Source organism: Tachysurus fulvidraco, chromosome 3 (genome assembly GCF_022655615.1).
Source record: "Tachysurus fulvidraco isolate hzauxx_2018 chromosome 3, HZAU_PFXX_2.0, whole genome shotgun sequence".
Lineage (NCBI taxonomy): Eukaryota > Metazoa > Chordata > Actinopteri > Siluriformes > Bagridae > Tachysurus > Tachysurus fulvidraco.
In genome coordinates, this window is record NC_062520.1 from 10,279,047 (window position 1) to 10,306,285 (window position 27,239).

General features: G+C 37.2%; 2 protein-coding genes across 3 annotated transcripts in view; one reads left to right on the forward strand and one right to left on the reverse strand.

The window, feature by feature from the left end:
• Nucleotides 1-978: 978 nt before the first annotated feature.
• aoc1 (amine oxidase copper containing 1) lies at nt 979-10,899 on the reverse strand. Its single transcript, XM_027149279.2, has 6 exons — nt 10,851-10,899; nt 4,521-4,634; nt 2,501-4,042; nt 1,984-2,272; nt 1,638-1,770; nt 979-1,538 (listed from the first exon to the last, which is right to left on the reverse strand). The coding sequence occupies exons 3-6, from the start codon at nt 4,032-4,034 to the stop codon at nt 1,269-1,271; spliced, it is 2,226 nt and encodes a 741-aa protein (XP_027005080.1). The 5' UTR covers nt 4,035-4,042; nt 4,521-4,634; nt 10,851-10,899; the 3' UTR covers nt 979-1,268.
• The window catches only part of sspo (SCO-spondin), an 82,936-nt gene continuing 61,922 nt past the window's right edge, over nt 6,226-27,239 (forward strand). The window contains exons 1-19 of one of the 2 annotated variants that reach the window (XM_027149281.2): nt 6,226-6,823; nt 7,133-7,225; nt 8,240-8,449; nt 8,935-9,017; nt 9,101-9,271; nt 9,647-9,870; nt 12,507-12,609; nt 13,628-13,786; nt 14,486-14,571; nt 14,871-14,996; nt 15,097-15,253; nt 15,603-15,843; nt 17,375-17,516; nt 17,727-17,853; nt 20,004-20,176; nt 21,423-21,641; nt 22,164-22,329; nt 22,766-23,018; nt 26,397-26,574. In XM_027149281.2, coding sequence (XP_027005082.2) covers nt 7,173-7,225; nt 8,240-8,449; nt 8,935-9,017; nt 9,101-9,271; nt 9,647-9,870; nt 12,507-12,609; nt 13,628-13,786; nt 14,486-14,571; nt 14,871-14,996; nt 15,097-15,253; nt 15,603-15,843; nt 17,375-17,516; nt 17,727-17,853; nt 20,004-20,176; nt 21,423-21,641; nt 22,164-22,329; nt 22,766-23,018; nt 26,397-26,574 — 2,871 coding nt within the window. In that variant the 5' untranslated portion in view covers nt 6,226-6,823; nt 7,133-7,172. Of the gene's footprint in view, nt 6,824-7,132; nt 7,226-8,239; nt 8,450-8,934; nt 9,018-9,100; nt 9,272-9,646; nt 9,871-12,506; nt 12,610-13,627; nt 13,787-14,485; nt 14,572-14,870; nt 14,997-15,096; nt 15,254-15,602; nt 15,844-17,374; nt 17,517-17,726; nt 17,854-20,000; nt 20,177-21,422; nt 21,642-22,163; nt 22,330-22,765; nt 23,019-26,396; nt 26,575-27,239 lie in introns of those variants that run through there. The other variant, XM_047811316.1, reaches the window with a different exon arrangement.

The following is a 27,239-nucleotide window of genomic DNA, read 5'->3' on the forward strand; positions in this document are numbered from 1 at the left end:
ATACTTTTATGTAAGTCTGTAGCATAGTCTTATTTCAGTAATCCAGCTAAAGACAAGTTTAATGGCTAAGAATCACATACAGTCCAAAACTTGCTTGGCACAGTTAAGCAAAAAACAGGAAATTTCACAAAGCAAAGAGAACAAATTGTTGTGCAATGTTGGTTGAGCTTATGCAGATAAAGAGATAGAACGAGAGAGCTACTCTACTGTATACGTCATACGTTGATTTGTGCAGTCTGAAGTATGGTGATTTATGGGTCCTTGTTGCTATAGAAATGTTTAGGAATGTACCTCTCCATACTTTTGTAGGTACTTTCCTTTACTACCATTTCCTGCCATGGCTGACTGCTCTGCTGACTCTAGAAGAAAGCTTCAGTTTGTTTAAAATGCAGCAGCTTGCATCCTTAGTAGTGAAAAAATGTCATAGCACATTACTTCAGTGTTCCATATATTATACTGGTTGAATATTAGGTTCCGTATTAGGTACAAATAATATGGAAACTAATTTGCAACCAGTATAATACAGAGTTTTCATGATTTGTAGTAATTCTCATAGATGAATAAAGCATACATATTTCACACATTCAGATTTTGAACTTGAAAAGAGTTATATAAATATAACATACATATTATTATTAATTTAATTTGTATGGTTTCATTCTTATGAAAAGTTCAAACAAGAAAAAATAAATATTTCTTTAAACATATATTTTCCCCTGCGTAACCATGCAGGTAAATTCTGGAGTATGAGAGTATTTACTGAGAGGGATCAGGATTATTTGCCTAAGAAGCCTTTTCTTTGACTTAACTCAAGCTACTCAGGACTGCTGAGACATAAGCTGGCGGATGGCGGATCCTGCTTCCTGGATGTTCTTGTTAAATAAATCCAGACCATGGAGACCCTTTATCAGTATAAGATATGCCTAATAATCTCTGCTTTGCATAACATCCAAAATGAATAAAATGGCCAGTAAAGACTGATTTAAATGCTGGTGTCCCAGGAGTTTTATTTGTATGTCTTCGATAATAAACAGATAGAAATGGACACAAGAACACATTTGATATAGTTTAAAAGATAAACTTTAAAAGTGTTTGCAGAAGCTACACATTTTTCTATATAGTTAATGAGATTAAGTTTAAGTCAAATCTGCATCCATTTATATTTACAAATATATTTTTTTCATGCATGTCAGGAAATGGTGTACAACTCTTCATGCATTTTAGCTTAGACTTTATGAACACTAATATATAATCATTTATACACCATTCTAGACTCCAGCATATGTGCCATTGTAGAAGAAAGGCTTGTCTGAGACGCAGTGACCTACAATCTCCGGAGTCCATCTCTGAACTTTTGGTTTACCCTCTTTATCTTGGCGCACAATAACCGTGTTAAAGGATGATAGTGATGGGTCCTCATCGAAGAAATTGAACGGTCGAAGGAAGAAGCCGACAGAATTTCCTGGAGTTGCTGTATTGGGAATGTCTTCAGAATGAGGAATGTGTAAGAAACCCACAGTAACCCAGGCAACCAAATCCTGCAAAGGGGAGATACAGAAGTTACACATTCTTCATTGTTTGCTTTTTCAGAGCATAAAAAAAAAATCATGCTTATTACAGGTAGAATGATACAATACCTGATTCACAATGTTTTCATTGTTGCGGATGTAGTCCTCGAATGAAACGACAGGTTCCCATGGATTATTTTGGGTATAGATGGTACTGCTGGTGAGCTCACTGTCCTTATGTCTTGTTACAGCCAAAGGATATCTATAATATCCAAAGAATCAACTATTACTTCCTCTCCCCAATCATCCTCTTTTGTCTACTAATAATTTGCGGCATTGGAAAATGTAACAATTTATCCATAACTGCATTCTAATATTTTAGTAGAATTTTCATTGAAAAACTTTGCAGTTCCTAGAAATTCTAGGAAATCTGTTTCTTTTACATGCAAGTACGGTATTTTTGTAACAATGATACCTTGACCATGGAATACCATTCTCCTCTCTCCAGCCCCGGGGCAGCACACTGTGGGCATGTGAGTTAAACTGAATACGGTAACCCTTCTGGTGTCCCCACTTGTTCTTCTGGTTGGGGTTGTAGAAATGTAAATAGCGAGGGAACCTTTTTCCAAAACGGAAGGCAGCACTACGCTCTGTTTCATGTTGCGTTTTAGAGAGGATGGATTGTTTGATGATGTGTCGGGAACTCCAAGGGTTGGTGAAGTTGACATATTTTAGTTCAATGGACTCAAAGCTGTTGTCTCGGCCTAAGCAGGAGAGAAAAAACATAAACCAGTTTTACTGTGCAGCATCATAGGCCAATCTTCATTGTTTCATTAGGACAATTAAAAGAAGTCATGGAGAAAGTCAGGAAAAATGGCTCTAAAAACTACACTCTATTCAAAGCAGTATTTCTTTTCTGTATAATGGTATTGACGTACAAGCAATAATTAAAAAAAAATCCCAGATTGCATTTTGCATCTAATTCAGCTCACCTGCAATATCCAGATCCACTTTGTAATGAACAAGATGTGTGTGAAGATTTCCGAGAACATAGTTGTAAACCCTGGTTCCATAGTTTAGTCCGTTTTCTGTAAAGTATGTAGCATGAATGTAGCCTGTGGCACTGACTCGAGACTCCATTACTCCATTCTGGTAGAACAGGAAGTCCCAGATGTAGTCATAGTTGTAAACAGTGGATGTGGTTCTTATCACAAGAACATGGTTTTCAAGACCTCCAAAGAAATTGTAGCCTCCTTTGAAGTTACTATTAAAGTGTCTCCTAAGAGGCATGCCTGTTGTCATCTCAAAAATGCATAGTGCATTCTTATATCTTACAGGTTTGTCTGTATCATAGAAATGGTACATGTCCACAAAAGTGGCAATTTCAGGACAGTCGATACCAGGTGCAAGCTCAAAATCAGAGGTTCCCATGGCCCAGCCAGCATCGATGTATTTTGTTTGCATTGCAGCTGGTGTGTCTCCAGAGTAGAAGGCAATAGCTTCTTGTAGGCTTATCTCATATGCAATTCTCTGACCATTGAAACGCAGATCAAAGATCTGCAGGCCAGCGGATGAACGGACACGGTAAGCAAATGACCATCCGGCATATTCAACAAAGTTTTTATCTACCTGGTATCTCTTGCCTTGAGGCTCCACAAGTTTTGGCCCATGGATATTGTTGCGTGTGTTGCTATGACCGCGAGGAATGTAGGTGGAAAATAAATCATTTTCATCGTGCTCAGGCAGCTTGAGTTTGGGGACCATTCCCTTTTCATATTTCTCCACCAGCTCATCTAGACTGTCAAAGTATTGTTCGTTGTACCAGACTTTTTCTACAGTCCAATTTTCTGGATCCAGGTCTTTGTGGTTGATAAGAATCTCAAAACCCACAGGATGAATGAAGTACCCCTCTACAAATTTTTGCAGCATGAGCCATGATCGTCTCTCTCCTGGTTCCAGTCCACGAGGTGCTATGTCTGAGAAGCTTAAGCATCGATTGGTGCAATTTCCTAAAGTGAAACCCGTGCTCTCATACAGAATTTTGTTTACTTTCTTTGCAACTTTGCCCAAGATGGCTTCTACATGCCCATATTCTACCATTGTAATTGGCCGGGACTCAAAGATGATTGGTTGTTCATTTTTGAAAGTCTTGAGTTTATGGGAATTGGGAAAAGGCAAAGGACTAACAATGTATTCGGTTATATTAGGATGGGCCTGGTTAGCAAATTGTACCACCACACGAGCCTGACGTGGTGGTTTTGCCTGTCCCCTGTCCAGTGCTCGGAGGGCCTCATGCTTTCTAGGAACATGTAGCTCTATAAGGAGGATGCTGTTCTTTTTGAGTAATTTGCTTTGTGCTGAAGTAAGTCCCAGCTCACTGCAAGAGTGAAGATAGGATCTGACAGCAGTCATTTCTTGAGGGGAAAGATCGGCAAACATGGAGGCCCCATGATGAGCCCATTCTCGCACTCTAGATGCAGTAGGCTGAGTGACTACTGAAGCTAGCAGTAGCAAAGGCAACCACATGTCCAAACCTGATAGAAACCATAGAAATTAAAAAGACTGACATCAGTAAAAAAAAAATTAATCATTTATTAATGAATTGTTTTATAACACTGTGCATAAATGTAGTAACTGTAATGTTCAGTGCAGGAATACACATATCATTTGAACTTTGACCATGACTGCTAAATGTAAGAGCTTAATAAATGTATTTTATGTATTTTTCCCTTTTTTTTTTCTTTTGTAGAAGAACTGGTAGAAGAAAGGTAAACCTTTTCCATGTCACATTATGATCTATACAGTGATAAAAACAAGTCAGTGCATCTACAGTACTACGAAGCAATAATGTGCTTCAATCCTTTTTTCTGTTGCAACCTCTATTGAAGATAATTTCATGTTTTATTACCAGAAACCTGTTATGTAACCCACATTTAGTATTTTCTCAAACTGAAAAACAAATCAAAATCAACAATGTGTTTTTTAAAAGAAGAATACATTTAATGCTCTTACCTTCTGCTATTATTTCCAACCCTGGTTGGATTTGTTCTCTTAATGTGTCACTTCTGTTGCTGAAATGTATTTACTCAGCCCAGCCCAAACAGATGTAGTCTTTCCCCTACAGTCCTATTGGATGAAAAACCTGGATATGAAATGAACTCTTCTGTTCTGGCATTATTCCTTTTATCTGCCATTCAGGTCCCAGGTGTGATAAATGATTGGTCAATTTCATGTCATATAACTGATAGAACAATGAACAAATGTAAATGATTACAGTAATTAGAGTATGGTGACCATTTTCATGGTGGAAAAAAATAGAAAGGACATTTAGAAACATTTATTTATAACCACACTCTGTGCTGTCACCCAAATGAGGATGGGTTCACTTTTGAGTCTGGTTCCTCTCAAGGTTGCTTCCTCATAAAATCTCAGAGAGTTTTTTGTTTTTATTTCACAACAAATCAAACATGAGGTGTTGCCTGTATTTCCTTCTTCTTCCTCGTCTACATGTCCCTTGCTCTTTTCTTCCTTCTCCTCTTCATAAGGGCAATGTTGCGCATTTGGCATACAAGTATATTGTGGCCTGGAAAACATTCAACATTCACTTGTCTGTAACCAAATTTTGCAAGAAATAATTCTGCTTATAATTTACTTTGAAATTCCTGTTTTATGAAAATAAAAATCTATCAGCCAAAACTGAATGATTACTAGGCCATTTGAATGTATTGCATGTGGATGGACTGGTGTCTTATATTCAGGTTGTGTCCCATCCTAATGCACAGTGATCCTGGGACAGTTTCCGGATGCACTGCTACTCTGGGATGTATACAGCAGTTACCGAAGATGTAAAAATGAAAGAAATTGAGATTTATTGTCGTTCTACAAAGTCTGCTTTATATTTGTATCCTCCCAAAGTATGCAGTTTCACTTATATGGCTGGAAAAATGGCGATTCATTTTGTCTGTGAACTATGGCTATTCTTGTGGGTATGAAGGCAGACAACATTTTTAAAGTTGTATTTATTATTGTTAATACTCTAATGCACTATTTGGGTTGTTTTATTATTACATGTTGAATTAAATACAAAATATGTCAGTATATAACAGTAGGTTTTAGAAGCTCAGTGTTTTAACCTCATTCAGTGAAGCACCTTGGTGGTTAAGGCATTGGTCAACTGCTCAGATGGTTGTGAGTTCGAATCCCAAGTGCACCACACTGCCACTGCTGGGCCCCTAACCCTTATTTGTTTATGAGATGAAATGAGACAAATTGTAAGTCCTAACATGATGTGGGAGCATCTGCCAAATGCTATAAATTAATTGAATGATGGAGCTGGAATAAAATAAAAAAATATGAAGGTAGTCAGATTAAAAAATGCGAGAGCCTTACATATGATGAGAAATATGCAACAGGGAAACATTTTATTTCAGTAAATAAAACGTTTTAATTTTTAAAATTATATATTATAAACTTTATAGAAGAAAATGCCAGAATTTTACCATATGTAGGCTTTTCCCAGACCCTGACACCAGTGTTAGAGCATGGCACAGCTAGTTTACAGGTCAGGCTTAAAAAGGTTAGTTTACTGCGAGAACTATATTGCTACGATGACTTTACATGTCTCATCCTTGGCTGTGTGTGACACTGAATAAAGAAATCTCTGTAGACTACAGGAAGTGCTAAGGGTTGAGGCAGCTGTGTTTGTGTCTTCTCCCAATGTGAAAGGTTTTGGCTCATGATAGTGGATCAGCCACATGGCCCCTGGCCCTTCCCTATTGACACACTTTATTAAATAAACGCCCCTGAAATCCTTCCTCTGAAGAATTTCTTTATAGGATTACACTTGCACAAACAGTCCTCTTGCAAAAGGAACTGAATTTAACCCCTGTGCTCCCCCGTCCCCTCTGGATGGGCACACAGGACAGTGGGTGGGCATTGAGCATTGTCAATAACAAATGAACAGCTAATGGCTGACATCGCAGCTGTGGCCAAGTGGTTTGTGCACCAATTGCATCGCTTTCAGATGCTGCCACAAGTCCCTAAATCCCCCTCATTAAAAAACAAAACACCAGTCATTGTAAAAGTGGCTTCATAATCCTTACTACAGAATTGCGTGTCATCTGTGTGAAAAACTGAAAACGGACTAGACGTGCAAAGATGTCTTCAAAGATTTGGAAATAAATGAAAATAAGATATAATCCAAGAAAAAAATAAAAATGCAACACTCAGAGACTTAAGGCGAATTTTTGGGAAACTTTTTCCGAAGATATTGGAGCTCTGCTGGAACTGAAAAGATACTGAATCTGACAACACAGGTAATTTACTTTAGGCTTGATTACCTATTTTTGAAAATTTGATCCTGCATAACAGAGTGTCTTTTAACGTGAGTAGTCTGCCAACATGCCGTAAACAATTAATGAATGATATTATGGTGGAGTGAAATAAGCAACATCCTGAATTCCCAGTAGAATGTTCTCATTTAGATTAGAAATTAAAATCAACCTGGATGTAGCTGTACTGAGTAGATATTTATTTTTAATTCATAAATAATAGAATCATACAGTATTCAAATAGACAGGAATATAGGAATGCAATATACATTCAGATGCAATTTTGTTTTACAGCTGGTCGCATTATCAAGAAACAACAGACGCAAAAAACATTATGAAGGCTGTGCTTTTGTCTTTCTTGAGTCTGCGTCTGGTTCTGGGAATTGGGTAGGCATTTCTAACACATTTGTCTGTATTTTCTATCCCCCAAAATGCTATACTTTTTAGTAGGCTGGTGAGGATTGCTTATTTATCTTGACTTTTTTGTCTTACCCTATAAAATTGTATAAAATTGAATTATAAGCATTTTAGCTGAGATATTTCAAACATGCTGTTTGTTTGTTTATTGTAAAGAAAGCACAATAAATCTGAAATAACTGAAATAATGATCTAATTTCAACTGGTATGGCTAAACATTAATGATAAATAAATTAAATAAATTAACTTGTGAAACTGTATTATCTCAACGTGAAATTGCATATTCAATTCTGTTGAAATATTAAATTCTTTGGGTATTTATTTACAGTTTTAAATTGACTTCAACTTAAATCTTCTAACGCTTAGCACAACAGCGCTCTTTGTGGGCCGAGTTGTAACTACATTTTTATTGTTTCTACACAAAAACAATTACTGATCCCAGTCTTCATATTTCTTGCACACAGATTTCTCACCCTTTTTTTCTCTAAATTTATGTATCTCTACAGTCCATTAACTAAATAACAATTAATACATTGAACTAAATCAAACTCCTAAAAATAGTCACATTATGTTCAGTAATCACACCCTGACTGTTCACCATGATATATCTGTTAAAATATTACCAACCATGTGCTGTGGTGTTTAATTCATCTGTCTATCTGAACCACATTTCAGTCTATCTGGTTCTGTGTCAACGTTCCGCCGCACATCTAAAAATCTACTACAATATGATTCCTTGTGTTTTTGTTGTTTGTTTTGTGTTTTTTTTTTTCCTTCTATAAAAAAATATATATGGCACATGGCAAAAAAGTATGAAAAAAGAAAAAAAATTAAATCAAGATTTGAAAATAATCTTTACAGAAAAGCAATTTATAAATTATTCATCTGTGAATTACTGATCCGTAAATGATCTCAATTATTTGCCACTTCTGTTTTGTGCATCGAAAGGACGGATAATTCTAACATCATCTTCTTCACCTTTAGTCACTGGTGTGAACACAGAGTGGAAGATAAACTGGAGACCATCATCTCGCCTCGCCTGCAGCTAGAAGTGGCTTGCTCAGAGGTGTATCAGTTCAACACTCAAGGATGGAGGCTAGATATAGACAGGATGCGTCACACTCATGGGGGTGATGATGGAATTGCTCTATATTACAAAAGACAAGGACCCAATGCTTCCTGTTTCCTGTTTAAGTAAGAAAATATATTCCAGTGCTCTGAAGGTCTGTGCACAATATTGAAAATGCTTCAATTTTCCAATGTTTTCTAATTCATTGGAAAACAATTTATTCAAATCATTACAAAATATATTAGCAGTGATAACAAGAATGAAATGTAGAATCTCAATAATGTTCATCAGTTTAATTATGTGTTTAGTTCATCCTGCTTTTGCTTTACACTCAAGCAAGTCATAGTCATCTGTACATATAAAATTTAAGAATAATATAATATCTGAATATATAATCTGTACATCAAAAATATTCTCAAATTTTAAATTATAATCTAGAATACTGTTGAATAATAAAGACATAATAAACAAACTGAAACATCTTTCTAGAAAAAAAATCTGATTTTTAGAGATTGTGATAGTATATATATATTTCTTTACAATTAGTTTGCATCTTTGTGCAAGCGCAATTTTGTAGCTCTGTTTGATTTGTGTGTTTTTTCTGCTGTAGAGCTGCGAACATTATGACTGAAAGAGTGAACAGGACAATAAGAGCCTGCTGCGAAGGCTGGTCTGGTCCTCAATGCTCACAGGGTAAAACACCAAATATAGCCAGTTACATTATAAACAGTACATACACATGTTTATTTTTTAAATGAATATTTTTGCTTTTCTAGGAGTGAGTATACGAGGTCGGTGTTTCTCTACATGGAATTGTGAGGAATTTCCTGGAGTTCAGAATGCCTCTCTGATGCCTCTTGAGCAATGCTGTGGCAGCTTGTGGGGTCTTAGCTGGAAAAATGCCTCTGATCAGACCTGCTTGTCCTGTACCTACACTCTCTTGCCAGGTAATCATATTACTGTTTTAACCAGTTGTTCCATTCTTTACAACATTTTGGTTGAATCATCACTGGTAAAGTCCAGTCAAACTTCTCATCTGATGCCTCTCTAATCTAATCTAATCTAATCATCTACTCGGCAGTCTCTAATCATTTCAGAGTTCAAGTGAATTATACATTAACATAATGTCTTTGACATATCTTTGTCATTACTGAAAACAGTTAAAGAGTACAAGTTAAACATGAGCATTTTCACTAGCTTAAAACAACCCACTAGAATAATCAAAATCTCAAGAAAATGCACCAATAAGCCTTGGTTGTATGATTGTTCACGTTCCATAGTGTAAAATTGTATTTACAACCTTTATTGTTCTTTGTCTTCAGATGCTCAGCCATCACCTCTTTTTCATAGGGGTCTTCTTGGAGGTATTCGAGATCCTAAGGCCTCCGCCACTTGCATGAGCTGGGGTGGAGCACATTATCGTTCCTTTGACAAGAAGCACTTCCATTTCCATGGTGGTTGCACCTATGTGCTGGCCTCATCCACTGATGGAACCTGGGCTGTCTACATTAGCACTGTGTGTGATGGCAGAGGACACTGCAGCAAGGTATTCCATGCATTTTATATAGTATCTGTACATGATATGTGTTGGAAGCAGAACTGTAGCGGGCCCTTGCTAGGTCCCCGCTGGCAGATATATAGATAATCCTGAAACTGAAAATATCAGAAATATTCCTGAGAAATCAGCGACGCAGGACAACTCTTGCTCATTCTCCAGTAACACGGATTATCTTTATTTTCAACTTCATTTTAACTTTGCATCTGCAATCATGAATCATTTTCTGTTATTTTTGTCTGCTTTGTATTGAAGCACAGGTTATATCCACATTTGGATAACAATTGCCTTATATTCTTCAAAAGGTCTACTTTCACATAAATGCCTCACACATTTTACAAAACATTAACTCAAACATTTGTATGAAACCAAAAACAAACATTTTCTCTTTAAATTCCATTTTTGGTCTAACATCAATCACGTTTATCCTTTTTCCTTTAAACACCCTACATCTTTGTCCTTTTATCCAAAATGAGTATTTTTGTAATAACTCCATTTTGTAAGTGTTCACTTTATACAACAGAATAAATTCCATTTGCAGTTAAACTGTGTTACATTTACTGTATAAGAACCCAAACTTCAATAATACACATATGTCTCATAACTTGGCGCCCAGTTCTATGATCTGAATCTGTATCACTATAACATTAACATGTGTGCGCCCATAAACAAGGCCGCAGCCATAACTGGTGTTATGTTGTACATTCAAATGAACCTTTTACACTTTTACCATTGCACTACACACATAGCTGTTTTCCACACACACTGAAATAACCCACAAATGCTTCGGGGCCATAATTAACGAATAAAATAAACAATATGCGGACATCGGCCGCCATTTTCACCACTGCGCACCGTTAAATTTTAACTGTCTACACGTGTGACATACTATTAGCTCACGGAATACACATCACTGGAGATTCATATTAGCTGATAAACATCTGTAGTCGCATAAAAGGTTTGTAACTAACCTGAAAATATCAGAAATATTCCTGAGAAATCAGCGACGCAGGACAACTGTTGCTCATTCTCCAGTAACACGGATTATGAGCTCATTATGCACCGCTAATTACCTCAGTGTAACACTGTTCATGGTTACTGCCACCCTGTGTACAATTGATGAAGTACATCATAGTGTTTTTTCCGTAATCTCTCATTAGTATTCTATTAAATAAACAATAAAATCAAATACAATTGCAATAGAAGGAAAGGAAACAAAAATAATAATCTCAACAAAACTTATTTTGTGAGTGTCACAGAACAGTACATCAGATATGACTGTACCTTGATTGCAAAAGTGATGGAAAAAATGTCAAGGCTTCACCATGTGAATGAGTGCATTAAGCAAAACCTTTATGTAGATAGCAAAAAAACATCACTGTGACTATAGCAGTAGGAAATCTCATAATTACATGCCAAAATCACCACCATACCTCGACACAACCAACTGGCTCTTCTCCATTTGTAGGAGCAGTAAGTCTACACTAGAAGCTGTCCAGAATTGCCTGTCTTTTCAACCGATCACTTAGTGTAACCACAACGCTTGGTCCTGTTTATTTAGCTGGGACCCTATTCTTTCAATTATTACCCCTGATTCCTGACAGCAGGTGAGAATAGATGATGTACATGGCCTAGTAAAAAGTGAGCTATATAGAAAATAAGCTTGTGCAGTTACTCCAGCACCCTGCTGGTGCTGAGCCAATCCATTTGTCAATTTTTTTTCCATCTCATAAATAAGATCCAATGGTACTGGTGCTTCTTCACTAGTGGTCTGTGCATATGCCTGTAGGAAGCACCCCTCTTTTTCTAGGAGAGTACCATGCCTTAACTTGAAGGTCCTTATTCTCCCTCCTGCTGCTTCACACTCAGCTGCAAAATATTCATGTCTATGTCAGTGGGATGTTACTTCAATCAATCCCTTACATACAAACATAGTGCATCTCAAGCATAGCTGTGACTTGATATCCTGTCCATAAAAAGACAAAAAGACACACCCTTGATGGTGTTCAGTGCCCAAATTAAAAAATGACTTTTATAGAATTCAGTCACAACACAGGATTAGATTTAGAGATAAATTTAGGTACACTCTACTCCTGGAGTGCTTCTCATAACTACTGAGACACACAAAGTTCTTCTCCAAATCCACATGACATTGTGAAATATGTGATCCACTGTTTCATGGCCTTAGCAGAACCTAAACAAAGTGTATATCCATCAGATTAAGAAGTTCTTTGACTGCTAAACATTATCCCCAGTGAAGGTCAGAGTTTTCTAATATTTGCCTGGCAAAGCTTGTGAATGAACTCATCTACTTCTGAGGTGTTGGTTTGACAGAACATCTTTGAGTCTACCAAACACAGGTTCTTTGTGTGTTTCTGTGACTTCAGCCAGAGCTATTCAACCCACTCTAAGAACCACTGATCTTCCACATTAACCATGGCAAACCATGTCCTTATGGACCTAGCTTTGCATACTTGGGATTGACAGATTACTTGATAGTTTTGTCAATGTATGTTTTAAACCAATGACTTATAGTCACGTAAGTATATACATGATCTTTTACATTTTCTTCTGGAACTATGTTGCTACTGGCTACTGTTTAAACTAAACACTTTTGTGTTCTTTAGGCATTGAAGATGATGTTTGGACTTGACCTTGTGTCTGTTTATAAGGGCAACATATCACTCAACAGTGTTCTCTTACAGCAGGGAGAACCTTTCTTTCAAAACGGTATTAAAACTACTTTCCTAATTATGTTTTCATTATATTCTAATCTCTGTTCATTGCACATTTGCTTATGATTTATTGTACCCTTAAAAAATTATTTATTAAATCCAAAATTCATATATGGGATATATATCCCATAAATCTTTGCCAGTTTTGGGTATTACTGCCAGTTTGTTTGATAACAATAACAATACTGAGCATAAGGGAAGAACATTTACAATAAGTAACATTAGACATAATATACAAAACAGGTTTATAGAACACATTGTGGTACACAAATAACAGTGTACATATTTCTTGATACAAAAAAGAACTGGAAAGATGAAGGAATAGTGTGATGATGTAAGCCATGGCTTCCAAAAGCCATTGAATTAACAACAATTGATTACAATTCAGTTCTCCTAGGCTATACTTTTACTAGCTGAGTAAACCTACAGCTTCTGTCTCTTTTGCTATGTTCGCACATACAATGAATTGCTGCAAGTCACCAGTTGCTGCGTTCCAACTACCGGTTGCCATAGTAATAACATTTATCAGTGGGCGGTGCAACTACATTTCCAAATCAGTTTTCTTGTTGCTAAAATTAAATTCTATATGAAGATTTTTGTTTTTGTAAATACACTAGTGCATATGTGCATCATAATATATGAGATAAAGAAAAAGCAGTGTGTGCTCTTTGCCACAGATCATGTGTCCTCTACTGTCTTCACTCCCATTGGTAGTTGCTGTGAAGATGTGGACACACCCACATCTAGTCCCTTTTGCTGGAAGTCCCAAGCTTTCATTAAAAAAGAGTCATCTCAAGTCGCTTTGCTATTGTCAGTCACTGTATGTGTGAACTTAGAGAAAATAATTTAACAGTTGTTCAATAAAAATGAATAAAATAATAATCTGAAAGTTCACTTTTGAGCTGCTTACATTTCAGATAAAAGACAATTCTGCTATAAAGCTAGAAACTTTCTAATAAATATGTAAGTTAATATAATAAAGTCTAAATGTGTTGTGTATTCTTTTCCAATAGGAGTAAGCATCCACTGGTTGGGAGATTTTGTGTTTGTTGAAAGTGGATTGGGCATCAGAGTGAAATTCGACATGGGGAACACTGTGTATCTGACAATTACTGCAGAACACTTTGCTACTACTAGAGGCCTTTGTGGATTATACAACAACAATCCAGATGGTAAGATGTGTTTTTTTTAGGATAGGGGACATTTTTATGTTAATGTTTTTGTTTATTTGACCTGGAGAATAGTTTCTGCTACCAGGGACCTTTGTGGATTGTAGCAATGCAGATGTTTTTGGGTATTAAGCAATGATCATGCAAATTAAATACTACCCAGTCTCCCTTTATAAAAGTATAAAAACAGATCAAGTTGCAAGCTGTATGAAATCTGTGTGCCTTCAGGACATCCATTTACTCTAATAAATATCATGGACATTTTCCAGTACACCAATGACACATAGTAGATCATTCAGGCAATCATTGACTACAAAATATTACCACAGTGCTGTGTACGTGATCTCTTAAAAACAGATGTGCTGAATGACATCTGCGCATGGTTTAAAGCATAGCACAGGGTGCCTCCATTAATCATGTGAAATCAGGTTTGGTTCCTGCTTGTTTGGAATAAAAACCTGCACCCACACTGGCCCCCACACATCACTTTATTATTATGTCAAAGATGTTTACTCAATTTTCAATTCAAAAGAAGTCTATTTTGTACAAGAAGCACTTCAAGAAGTCTCCAACTTTCTGACTGGAATTACCATTGATCCCCGGGGCTGTGTGCTTGGTTTATTGTTGTTATGAATGTTGAGACAGATAGCTGGAATATATTTCATGAAATATTTTTTTATTTTGTTTGGTGTATTGATACAGATGACTTCACCAGTAGGAGTGGGAGTGTATTGCAGTATGCTGCCAGCTTTGGAAATTCATGGCGTGTTCCAAGCCAAAAGATAGAGGTTCTAGTATACTGCCAAAGCCTTTCAATATGCACTAAACTACAGTATGTGACACCAGTCTCATCTACAATGAAATAGTCTGGCTGCAGGTCTTCATTGCAATGAAGCATAAGGCAAACCTGATTTCGATTTATTTTGTGATTCAAACAACTAGCGGATCTTATTTATCTGAAATGAAAACTTGCATCCAACGCAGTTCATTGTGGACAAGACCAGTGTTCCCTTGCACTAAACTATATTCTGAGAATATGCATAACAAAGCCAAAATTTTAAGTTTTCAATATTCTTAACATCTCCAGGACTGTAGTGATGCAGCGGAGCTGGGCCACAGCTGTGACATTATGGGTGACATCAGCTTGCGTAGAGCTGCCGAATTTACATGTCATCAGCTCAAGGACAGTCCCTTTTCCCAATGCCATCATCGAGTGAGAGAACTGTTAGAATGCTTAACAGACTTTTCCACATTTAAATTCTGCACATTGTACTACAGAAAAATAATAATAAAACCCTTTATCTGTGCTCCAGGTGGACCCAGGGCCCTATGTAGACACCTGTTTATATGTGTACTGCAGTTTGAGGACTAATGAAAGAGAGGCAGCTGTGTGCGATACACTTGCCAGCTATGCCCGTGAATGTGCACAACAACATGTCATCCTCAGCTGGAGGGGTCCTGGTCTCTGCGGTACGACACTCATTTCTTTTACAGAAAATCCAACAAATCTACAAAATGAATATAGTTCATTATTTCCTGACAATGCAATCAGTGTTCTATACATAAATAAATAGGAGCTTTAAGAGATAAAAAACAGCAAGTATTAATAAAATAGCTTGATAAAACATGACAATAGCACCACTAATCATTGCCCATAAATTAGATTGCACTTTGATTATGCCATAGAAACTATGTATTCTGGTTCAGTTTTAATGACTTAGGCAGATTTCTTTGTTGTTACCTAAATATATATTTTTGGTCTTTCTTCCTTCCGCTTGCTCTTTTTTTGGTCCCTCTGTGCCTTTCATGTGTCATGCAGAGCGAGCGTGTCCTGGGGGTCAGCTTTTTTCAGACTGCATCTCTTCCTGTCCCCCCAGCTGCTCCTCGGCTTCCCCACCAGCATCAGGCCAGTGTCGGGAGGAGTGTGTTGGGGGATGTGAGTGTCCTCCTGGGCTCTATCTGCACGAGGGCCAATGCTTACGGCATGAATACTGCCCCTGCTTCCATAGACGACGCACATATCACGAAGGAGACATTATAAAACACAAGTGTAACACCTGGTAGGTACACAGGCAATACTAGTGACACCTGTTTTAGGTTGAATTTCAACAGCAATCAGTGTGATTATTGTGCTCAAGGAAGAGCAAATCAAGTCCAGTCAAAAAGCTTTTATTGTCAATTTAACCATATATAGCTGACATAGTACACAGTGCAATGAAACACTGTTTCTCCAGGACCATGGTGCTACAAAAAACAACACAGAGCTACATAGAACAACAAAAATCTAAGGACTGAAACATAAGTTGTCCTATCCACATAAAGTACAAAGTGTGCAACTGTCTTGCAAACAGTGCAAGACAAGAGACAATACAGACAGAGAATAAGATGTGTGGCCTGTGACTGAATATTGTGCAAATAAGATGATGTAAAGAATAAGATTATATTATTAAGAGAATAATTCTTGTAAACATATGTAAACATTGTAAACATATAATAACAGCAGTTATTAATGGCAGCAATTATTAAGCATTGAATTAAGTGTGCAAAGCATTGTGTAAACACTGTTTATATGAGTGTCGCTGTAAACATAGATGTATGTTAAATATGATTGTATGTGTGTGTTTTTAGTTCATTTCAGTCTAGTTATGGGTATTGTAGAGTCTGACGGCTTGCGGAAAGAAACTCTTACACAGACAGGTTGTGAGGGCCCAAATGCTTTGGTACCTTTTCCCAGAGGGTGAGGGCTGGAGGGTGAAAAGTGTGTGTGAGGCTTGTGTGGGGTCACCCACAATGCTGTTGGGTTTTTGTATGCAACGTGTGATATACATTTCTGTGATAGAAGGAAGAGATACTCCATTGGTCTCCAATGATACTCCTCATTATTTGCTGTAGGGTCTTGTGATCCAAGGCTGTGCAATTACCAAACCAGGCAGTGATTTATCTGCTCAGGATGCTCTCGATTGTCCCTTAGTAAAATGTAGTTTGGATGTGGGTGGGAGATGGGCTTTTCTGAGACTCCACAGAAAGCGGTTGAGAAGCTGATGGAGCTGGTGTTGAGTGACCAGGTGAGGTTCTCTGCCAGGTGAACACCAAGGATTTTGGGGCTTTAGACGATCTTAATAGAGGATCTGTCAATATTCAGCAGAGAGTGGTCACTATGTGATCTTCTGAAGCGACAAACATTTGTTTTGATGTTTTTCCAACATTCAGAGACAGGTTGTTGGCTCTACACAAGCTGTGCTGAACAGTTTCGTTAGCTAATATTTTTACCATTTATTGAGTACAGGGATCACAAATCCAAAAAAAAAAAAATTGATTCAATGATGGCAAAATTTAAAAAGATTTATTGTAAAAGACAAATGCCACCTTATTCGATCTGGTTGCTCAAACATCTTATATCTTTATTGCATCCTGATAAGATTTGTTTAACATTTACACCATTTAAGGTCCAAAAGGGGCCAAGTGATAAGAACCATACAGTTATTTATTCAATTGTTAATTTGTTGAGTAGATGAATTGGTGGGTCAGTGTGTAAACAATACGTCTGTGAATTAATTATATTTTCTTTCCCTCTCTATTTCTCTTTTATAGCATGTGCCAGGCAGGCCATTGGCAGTGTTCTGCAGAAAGGTGTGCAGCCCAGTGTAGTATAATTGGGGCATTACAAATCACTACATTTGATAAAAAGAGGTATAACCTCCAGACTGGTGACTGTCAGCTCACAGCCATTGAGGTAAGATGCATTTTCACTGCTGATTAAATCTTCTTTATGGCTTCTTCTCTGAGTTTTTATGGGGTGCATTGTACACATGTATCAGATGAAGTGCAATATCAGAGGCTGGGTTAATAAGAAATAGAAGATCAAAGGTTTAAAGGTTTTGAACCAGTAAACATGCATATCTGGCTCGTGGAGATCAACATATCTGTTCTGCTGTTTGTATAGGATTTTGTGGACAAGAAGCTTGCTGTGACCATTAAAGACGGGGATTGTGTAAAGGGAGATGGCATGCGCTGCCCGTGGGAGACAACCATCACTGCCCTCCATACCACAGTGACCCTCACTAGCACAGGCAAGCAGCTTAACCATTTATCCATGTACTATTCTGCTATTTATTTATCCATACATCTCAGTTTATATTTATTTCAGATTATCCTTTAAACATTCTCCCATCCATCAATCAATCCATCCATCCATCCATCCATCCATCCATCCATCCATCCATCCATCCATCCATCCATCCATCCATCCATCCATCCATCCATCCATCCATCCAGCCAACCATTCAGCCAGCTAGCCAGCCAGCCATCATTAAGCTCTGCCCATTCATAAGCCTCTCTAAGCATCCATCTACTGTATTTACCACTTTATCTATTAAACCATACACCAAACCATCCATCCATCCATCCATCCATCCATCCATCCATCCATCCATCCATCCATCCATCCATCCATCAATCCATCTGTCCATTAAATTTTTGACTCTTCTTCATATACACTTACTTCAGTCTTTGTACAAATGTAGTCCATTTAATCATTGACTTATCAGGTTAATTATATATTATAAGTTAGGTCCATATATATTTGAACACAGGTACAATTTTTGTTTTTTTAGGTATTTACCGAAAAATATTCAGGCTATAGTATAGGAATAGTGGACTGAACCCACTATAGTCCTGCAGTCTCTCGTGCAGGTTTAATTTGAGGGTATTTAAATCCAAATTGGAGAAAGGGTTTAGGAATTACATCTTTTGAGAGTAGCCACCCCACTTTTTCGAGGGACCAAAAGTAATTGGACAATTGAATCACAAGCTGTTTCAAGGACAGGTGTAGGCTAGTCTTTCATTATTTCTTCATCAGTTAAGCAGGTAAAAGGTCTGGAGTTTATTATAAGTGTGGTATTTGCACTTGGAATCTGTTGCTGTGAACCTACATCATTCGTTCAAAGGAGCTCTCCATGCAAGTCAAACAGGCCATCATTAGGCTTCAAAAACAAAACAAATCCATCAGAGAGATAGCAGGAACATTAGGAGTGGCCAGATCAACAGTTTGGTACATTCTGAGAAAAAAGAATGCAATGGTGAGCTCAGCAACATAAAAATGCCTGTCCGTCCACGGAAGACAACAGTAGTAGATGATCGCAGGATCCTCTCCATGGTAAAGCAAAACCCATTCACAACATCCAGCCAAGTGAAGGACACTCTCCAGGAGGTAGGCGTGTCATTGTCAAACTCTACAATCAAGAGTTCACGAGAGCAAATACAGAGGCTGACAAATTAGGCTTTGCCAAAAAACATCTTAAAAAGCCTGATCAGTTCTGGAAAAGCATTCTTTGGACGGATGGAAATAAGATCAACCTTTACGAGAATGCCAGGAGGAGAAAAGTATGGAGAAGGCTTGGAACAGCTCATGATCCAAAGCAAACATCATCTGTAAAAAAATAGTGGAGGCAGTGTAATGGCATGGGCATGCATGGCTTCCAGTGGCACTGGGTCACTGGTGTTTATTAATGATGTGACAGAAGACAAAAGCAGCCGGATGAATTCTGAAGTGTATAGGAATATACTGTCTACCCAGATTAAGCCAAATGCAGCAAAGTTGATTGGATGGCATTTTATAGTACAGATGGACAATGATCCAAAACACACTGCAAAAGCAACCCAGGAGTTTTTTAAGGAAAAGAAATGGAATATCCTGCAATGGCCGAGTCAATCACCTGATCTCAGCCCGATTGAACATGCATTTCACTTGCTGAAGGCAAAACTAAAGGCCCACAAACAAACATCGCCTGAAGACAGCTACAGTTAAGGCCTGGCAAAGCATCAGAAAGGTGGGAACCCAGTCTCTGGTGATGTCAATGGGCTCCAGACTTCAGGCACTCATTGCTGGCAAAGGATTTTCAAATGAAAAATGTTAAAAATGAACATTTTATTTATGATTATATTCATTTGACCAATTATATTTGAACCCCTGAAAATAGGGGGTCGGTTGCAGTTCCTGAACCTTTTACTTGATATTTTTGTTCAACTCCTTGAATTAAAGCTGAACGTTTGCTCTTCAAATGCATCTTGTTTTTTTTTTCATTTTCATTTTATTCAGGTGGCATACTTAGCCAAAAGTATGAAAATCGTGCCTGTGTCAAAATACAGTATATATGGACCTTACTGTATATTTCTGTATCTCTCTCTTACGTTTTTCATGCTTTTTCTACTGCTCGCTCAGGATCTGTGATGCTAAATGGACAGCCCGAGGCTTTGCCAGTGTTAACAGCTGATTTGGTTGTGCGGAAACCATCTTCAAGCTTCCTCATAATCCACGTGTTTGGAGCTCAGCTGTTGTGGTACACTGAAGGCCCTCTGATCCTCATCACTTTGCAGCCAGGCTTTGCTTATAAGGTACATAATGTCATTATTTCTGCCTTCTATTCGAAAAGTTACTCAGCCATGTCTTTGCACTGATGCTGCACCTGAATCATCAATCAGTAACTCTTAATATAAGGATCATGGTCATTTCCTCTTCTGTGTACTCTTGGATAAATATCCAAGCCTGTTTTTAGTTATGTTGTTATGGTTAGTGAGCCCAGAACATTCTTTTGCTACAATAAAGGAGTGAAATGCAAGCAAAACAATACAGTAGGCAGCAGATTTCAGTTCCTGCTTTCATGACCTACTGTACTGAACATTTGGCCCTCCTCCAATGAGTTTCTGATACACTAAAGTAAGTCATTTTACTCGAGTTTTAGAATGAACACAGTACTTAGTAACAGGTGTCCAAATAAACAAAGCAGTCTGTTCATGAGAACAGTTACATCCTAGAAGGGCTTGGTTATTTTTTTGCCCAAAAAGTGAAAATTGATATATTTGATGTTTCAACACACAATTGAAAAGCAGTAATGTGCTAGAATATACAGAATATATATACTTGTTTATCCACTACAGTTATGACCTATATAAAGTATATAGAAAGTATGACTAGATTATTGATAGTTATGTTCAATAGTTTAATGCTACAGCAACTGTAACTTATATGTCAGCTGATATTAGAGAGTTTTCGGGGCTTTTGTTTATTGCAGTAGGACAACCAGACTGAGGCTCACATACATACAGTAGTTCATTTGCGGATTTAATATGGTAAATACGCATGGGATTCAGACCTGAGATGTTACTTTAGATTTAAACACTATTCAGTCAGTAGCAAGTGAGTTATGTACACATAAAACTGAGGAGTGTCTCAGTTACACATGATTCTAAAGTTGGAGACTTTAGATGATTTTCTTATGTGATTTCAGCTTGAAGCAGCTCCTGACCTAAAAGTCCTAACCCCTTGCAAATTAAAAGTGTGATAGATAGCCTAAATGCTACACACACACACACACACACACACACACACACACACACACACACACACACACACACACACACACACACACACACACACACACACACACACATACACACACAATTTCATGATAGTAATTTAGCATTTCATCTCTATATTACGTTTTATGCATGTCCTAGCTGCAAGAAATGTGCTTAATCTTTATAAAATTCATTTAAGATTATGCAACACACCTTTCCCTTTATAAGTATTATTGGATTATAACTTAGGTCTCCAGCTCTATTTGTGTGTACACTACAACAGGTGAGAGGCCTGTGTGGAACTCTGACATGGACTCAACAAGATGACTTCACCACACCAGAGGGGGACATTGAGAACAGTGTGGCCTCCTTTGCCACAAAGTTTATTCTTGGATCATGCAATTTGCCATCAGGAGTGACCTCAGACCCCTGTAACACCTACACCCAGCACAGAGAGTATGCAGAGAGTGTCTGTGATGTCATCAACGGTCCTGTGTTTCAGGTAAACATAGATTTATGACTCGGTTCTGGAGTCCGGTTCACCAGCTTCCCACTCGTTTTCAGAGTTGTAGTAGTGGATATGCACTTGATTTCCACAGACTGAGAATAATTATTGTGGAGCATGGAAATATTAGAAACTGAATGGATTTTTCACAAATGATAGAGTTTAGATTTACATACAGGTAGAAAACATATGCCTATATACACTATGAGCCACTCTTAAGAGAAGTTTGGTAAAACTGGTGGGCCAGGTTCTGTAAACAGAAAAACATGCATATTATCCCAAACATTTAACCAGTCAGAGCTCATCTATTTAAGACTTTTGCTTATCTATCATGTTAGCTGTTAATTTAAAGTTTTGCCACCCAAACCAGCTTTGAAAGTTGTGTGTATGTGAATCTAAGATGTGGCTTTGGAGAAAATTTTGAAGGACCAATTATTTGTTTCAGTTCTGAGTTATCCAGCTAGCTATAACTAGCCCCAGCCAAAATCGCTGACATTAAGATTCCCATTTCTCTCTCAGAGCTGTCATGAAGTGGTCGAGCGTGGGCCGTACATGCGACAGTGTCTGAGCGAGGCATGTAGCTGCACCCCGCACATGCAGTGTCAGTGTACTGTCCTTACTGCCTATGCTCAACATTGTGCGCAGGAGGGGGTGCAAGTGAGCTGGAGGAATCACACCTTTTGTCGTAAGAGTTTACACCAGCATCACCTAGCTTTTTTTTTAAATTTTATTATATTTTATTGCATTTTTTCTGAGTATGAACGTTGAACACAATCTTCAGATCAAAACGGTTAATTGTATGTTAGCAGGTTTTTTGGGGTTTATTTATCTGATAGATCCAGAATGTGGAATGTGAGTTTGGATTTGAAAAAAAAAAACAAAAAAAAAATTAAAACAGCCTTTGACAGAATTTGTCTTCCAAAAGACTGACTAAATCTTTTAAAAATACAGTGAAAGCTAATGCTGTAATCCTGAAAATGCAAAACAGTACAATACTCCAAATGAAAATGGTATATAAAACAATTATTATAAAATATTATTAAATTAACTACTTGTTTTTCGTTATTACAAAAAAACTATAAGTATATCTATTTTCTAATTGTGTCTCTATCTCCACACAGCAATGCAGTGTTCTGGGGGTCAGGTGTATCAAGAGTGTGGCCAACCATGTGGAGGTTCATGTACGGACCTGCAGCAAAACTGGAGCTGCCAAATGGACTCAGGTGCTCAGAACTGTGTACCAGGCTGCCAGTGTCCTGCAGGTCTGGCACAAGATGACCAGGGCCAGTGTGTGCCAGTCAGCATGTGTCCGTGTGTTCACGCTGGAGTTGTCCATCAGCCCGGAAGCTCTGTGCAGATCAACTGCAATACCTGGTATGGGAAAAATAGAGGATTTCATAAGAACAGAATATTTTTACCATCTCTGGTGGAGTTTGATTAGGAAGCAGTTAGTCATAGATGTGGAACAAAGCAAACAATCCAAGCAAGCTAGGGAAAAATATTCGATATTTTCACACCTGTTTCTTTATTTGTATATAATCCTAAACTTAAATGTATTCAATGGAGTTGAGGTCAGGGCTCTTCTGCTTTGGCACACTTCCACACCAGCCTTAGTATGCCATGTCTTCATGGAGCTTGCTTTAGGAAAACAAGTGCTGGAATAGGTTTGGGACCTTCAGTTCCACTCGATGGAAATTCTTAAACTTTCTGACAAATCGCCTAAAAACTCTAAAAAAACTAATTATTAATCATTTGTGTTCTCCATCCTTTCTGACCAACAAATGAATCATCAGTGACTCATCCTATGTTCCCCTTTTTATGGGCTGCTAAAGACTGACCCTGGTCCAATATAAAAATTACCTTAAGTGTCAATTTTCTCATATACTTTTATTTATTTTATTTTTATTTATTTATATATTTATTGCTAAAACATGTTTTGAAATGAACCAGGACCCTAGTGCAACTGGAGCCTTGTACACAGTATGACTAACAAAATAAAAGCAGTTGAAGCCTGAATTTTATAAACAATTGTTTTAAAGTTATTATAACTCATTTTCAACCAGATTTCATATAGCTACCTTTTTAACTTTGAGTAATTGTTCATAATTGTTTAGGGATTGTTCCACTTTTAACTATATCTCAATTCCAGTGGGTCAGATGTTTACGTAAACTGTTAATTGTTCATTTAAACAATTCCATAAAATTCCATATAATTGGATTTAATTATATACATACCTGTGGTTGTATTTTATGGCCTACCTTTAAACTCAGTGCCTCTTCGCTTGACATGCTAAAATAAAAAAGAACTTAGAAAAACTGTAGCAATCCACAAGTTAAAATTCAAAGCAAATTCAAATTTATTTGTATAGCACTTTTAACAATTGGCATTTTCTCAAAACAGCTTTACAGTACATCAACATAAAACAAAAGTTTAATATAAATAATAATATAAATATAATACAAAAATTCAAGATTAATATTATATATATTTAAATGTATTTGTATTTATCCCTTATGAGCAAGCCTAGGGTGACTGAGGCGACTGAAGCAAGGAAAAACTCCCTTGGATGGTAAGGGAAGAAACCTTGAGAGGAACCAGACTCAAAAGGAAACCCATCCTCATATGGGTGACACTGGAAGTGTGAAAATATACAGTCTGACTGAGGAGGTTGTTGTCCTTAAAGACCAAATGGAGTTGGCATCATAAGGAAGGAAAATGTTGTACTGTAGATAAATTGAAGCAACATCCCAATACATCAACCAGGAAGTTAATGCTTGTTGCAATTGGGTGTTCCAAATATACGATGACTCCAAGCATTCCACTAAATATGTGTGCAAGCAAGCAGGGCTAATGGTGTACCTGGTACAGTTACACAAGTTCTGTCTAGAGGAATAAGTCAGTTCTGGTAGCTTACTGTGAGAATCTTGTAAAAGGCTAGACAAGACATTTGACCACTGTTAATCAATTTAAAGCCATTGCTACCAAATACTAACAAACTTTATGTCAACTTTATGATGCACTGGCAATGTGAGGAAAACAAGCTAACACTTTCTGATATTATTCTTATATTTCACATTCCTAAAATAAAAGTAGTGATCCAACTAACCAAAGACATGAAATGTTTTCAACAATTAAATGTCAGGAATTGTGAAAAGCTGAGTTTAAATGTATTCCCTAATGTATATGTAAACTTCTTGAAGAAAAAACATCCACACACACACAAAGTGTTTCGTTAAACATTTGTGTTCATTCATGGTCTAGCCTTTCATGCCCACGCTCACGTCCACACACTACAGGCAGATGTTTACGCTGCTCCTAAAGTACATGCTGTGATATAAGCAGTTGCCTCAGTCTATCATTATTAATTACGTATTGCATAATTTTAGTACACTATCAATAGTGAGCCAAAAACCACAATTTGAGCCAAAAACCACAACTCCAGATGTAAAGTGTAGTGTATCATCTCAGGGGTGCTGTTAGGAGGAATAATTAAGGGGCCCCTTAATCAAGGGATCTGGACACATGTTAAATCATTAGATTGTTGGAACAGAATGAGCTGTTGGGTCTCACCACGTATCACACTAAAGTGGAGAGAAAAAGTGAAATGTAGGCTAAAAGTAGTCCTAGTTTCTCTGTGATAAAATGTTGATGATAAGTTTTTATTACCATCTAAAGGTAACGTTTTATCTAATCCTTGATAACAGACACAATGACTCAGCATACACCATATTTCATCACATTTCATTTTTATGTTCATGAAGTATTACACATTCCCTATGAATGTAGACAAATCCTTTCATAACCTTCAATTACATATTGAAAAGCATACTAAAGATATGATCGTCAGTGTCTGGTATAAAGTTGTATATTGTGTCAATAGTTTAAGATGTGAATCCTTGTCCAGTTTGATTGCATTCTTTGCATCTATCGTTTGGCTAATAATTGAAAGATTGTTGTGTAGTGGGTTAAACCTTTACCTGGCTCTGTTATCTATAATCCTTATCATGTTTGGCCTTTTGATACTAGAAAACGAATAACATTCCTTAGCAAACTGCTTTTTTTATGAAGTGGATAAAATCACTCACTATTTTTGGTGACTCCTGAGAGTTCCTGAGGTAGGAGAGCTCTGATGAAGTCACTCTATAGCCTGCTACATTTCTCATCGGGATAGGTTGACTTCATTGCAGCTTTTTTATCTTGTTACATGGAACACAATTAGACATAAGTGCTAGGAAAGACATGCAAGTGTGTGGGAGCATTTTGGTAGGGACCTACAGTAGGGACTTGGTTACTGATGTTATGTTTAATTATTAATTAATGCATTATTAATTATGTCATTGCGAAATCCTTCCATGGATAGTAAGACTAATGTGTGTGTATATATATATATATATATATATATATATATATATATATATATATATATATATATATATATATATATATATATATATATATATATTCAAATCTAAATCAAATCTAAATAAAAAGTAGCCCATTAAGAGTTCCAATAATAGCTTTCTTTCCTTCTTTCTTTCTTTAAAGGCTAGTCATGTGTGTACATGTGTGTTAATGGAGATTCCTGTGTAATAATGTCAGGTTGCAATAAAATAAAATTAGATAAAAGGCTATATTTATATTCATTCCATGCAGAGTTTACTACATGCCCTGTATAGATTTAACAATATTAGATAAGTTTCAATATGCTAATCCATTAAAGCTACTTCATTTTTGTGTTTTTCTGAATGTAGTGTGTGTGGACATGGTGTGCTGAACTGTACCGAGCATATCTGTCCTGAGGTTAAAGAGTGTCCAGGCTCTCTGGTCTTCTCCCCTCGATCTTGTCTGAAGACCTGCTCTAGTCTGGACAAGGGGTCCTGTGCAGAGCCCATCTATGGCTGCGTCTGTCCTGAGGGAACCGTGCTTCTGGTGTGTCTCCTCTTCTATTATGCTTTTCAAATATATCCACTTAAACAAGGCTATTGTGCAATAAGGCATGATGACATATATAAAATGATCAATAAAGTATTACGATTTTAAGGTGCACTGATTTTAAGGTGCACTGACCCATTAGTGCTTGTGTTACTGTAGTTTTTTTCTATATTAAATAATATAATGAAGTCAAGTCAAGAAGCTTTTATTGTCATTTGAACCATATATATTACTGACGCAGTACATAGTGAAATGAGACAATGTTTTTCCACAACCGTGGTGCTACAAAACAAAGAGAGAAAAAGTACTTACTTTAAGGACTTAAAGTAAGTTGTCCTAGCCACATAAAGTGCATCGTGTGCAACCGAGTGCAAACAGTGTGAGACAAAAGACAATACAAAACACTTCTCTACATTATACAGTGGGCATCACCAAATGGCTGACCGCTTGACGGGTCTGCCAGGACCCGTTAAAATTCTAATATTATCTTATTAAGCATCTCCTTATTATAGCCAAGCCAAAAACAGATTGTTTCTGTTCCATACTCCAGAGCAGAAGGTGGCAGTAATGCACCTAATTACGCTGGCAGGACAATTAAGATTCAAACTGCTGGCAGGACAGTTACATGCCCATTTCTCTCACTAGGAATGGAAGATGGAAAG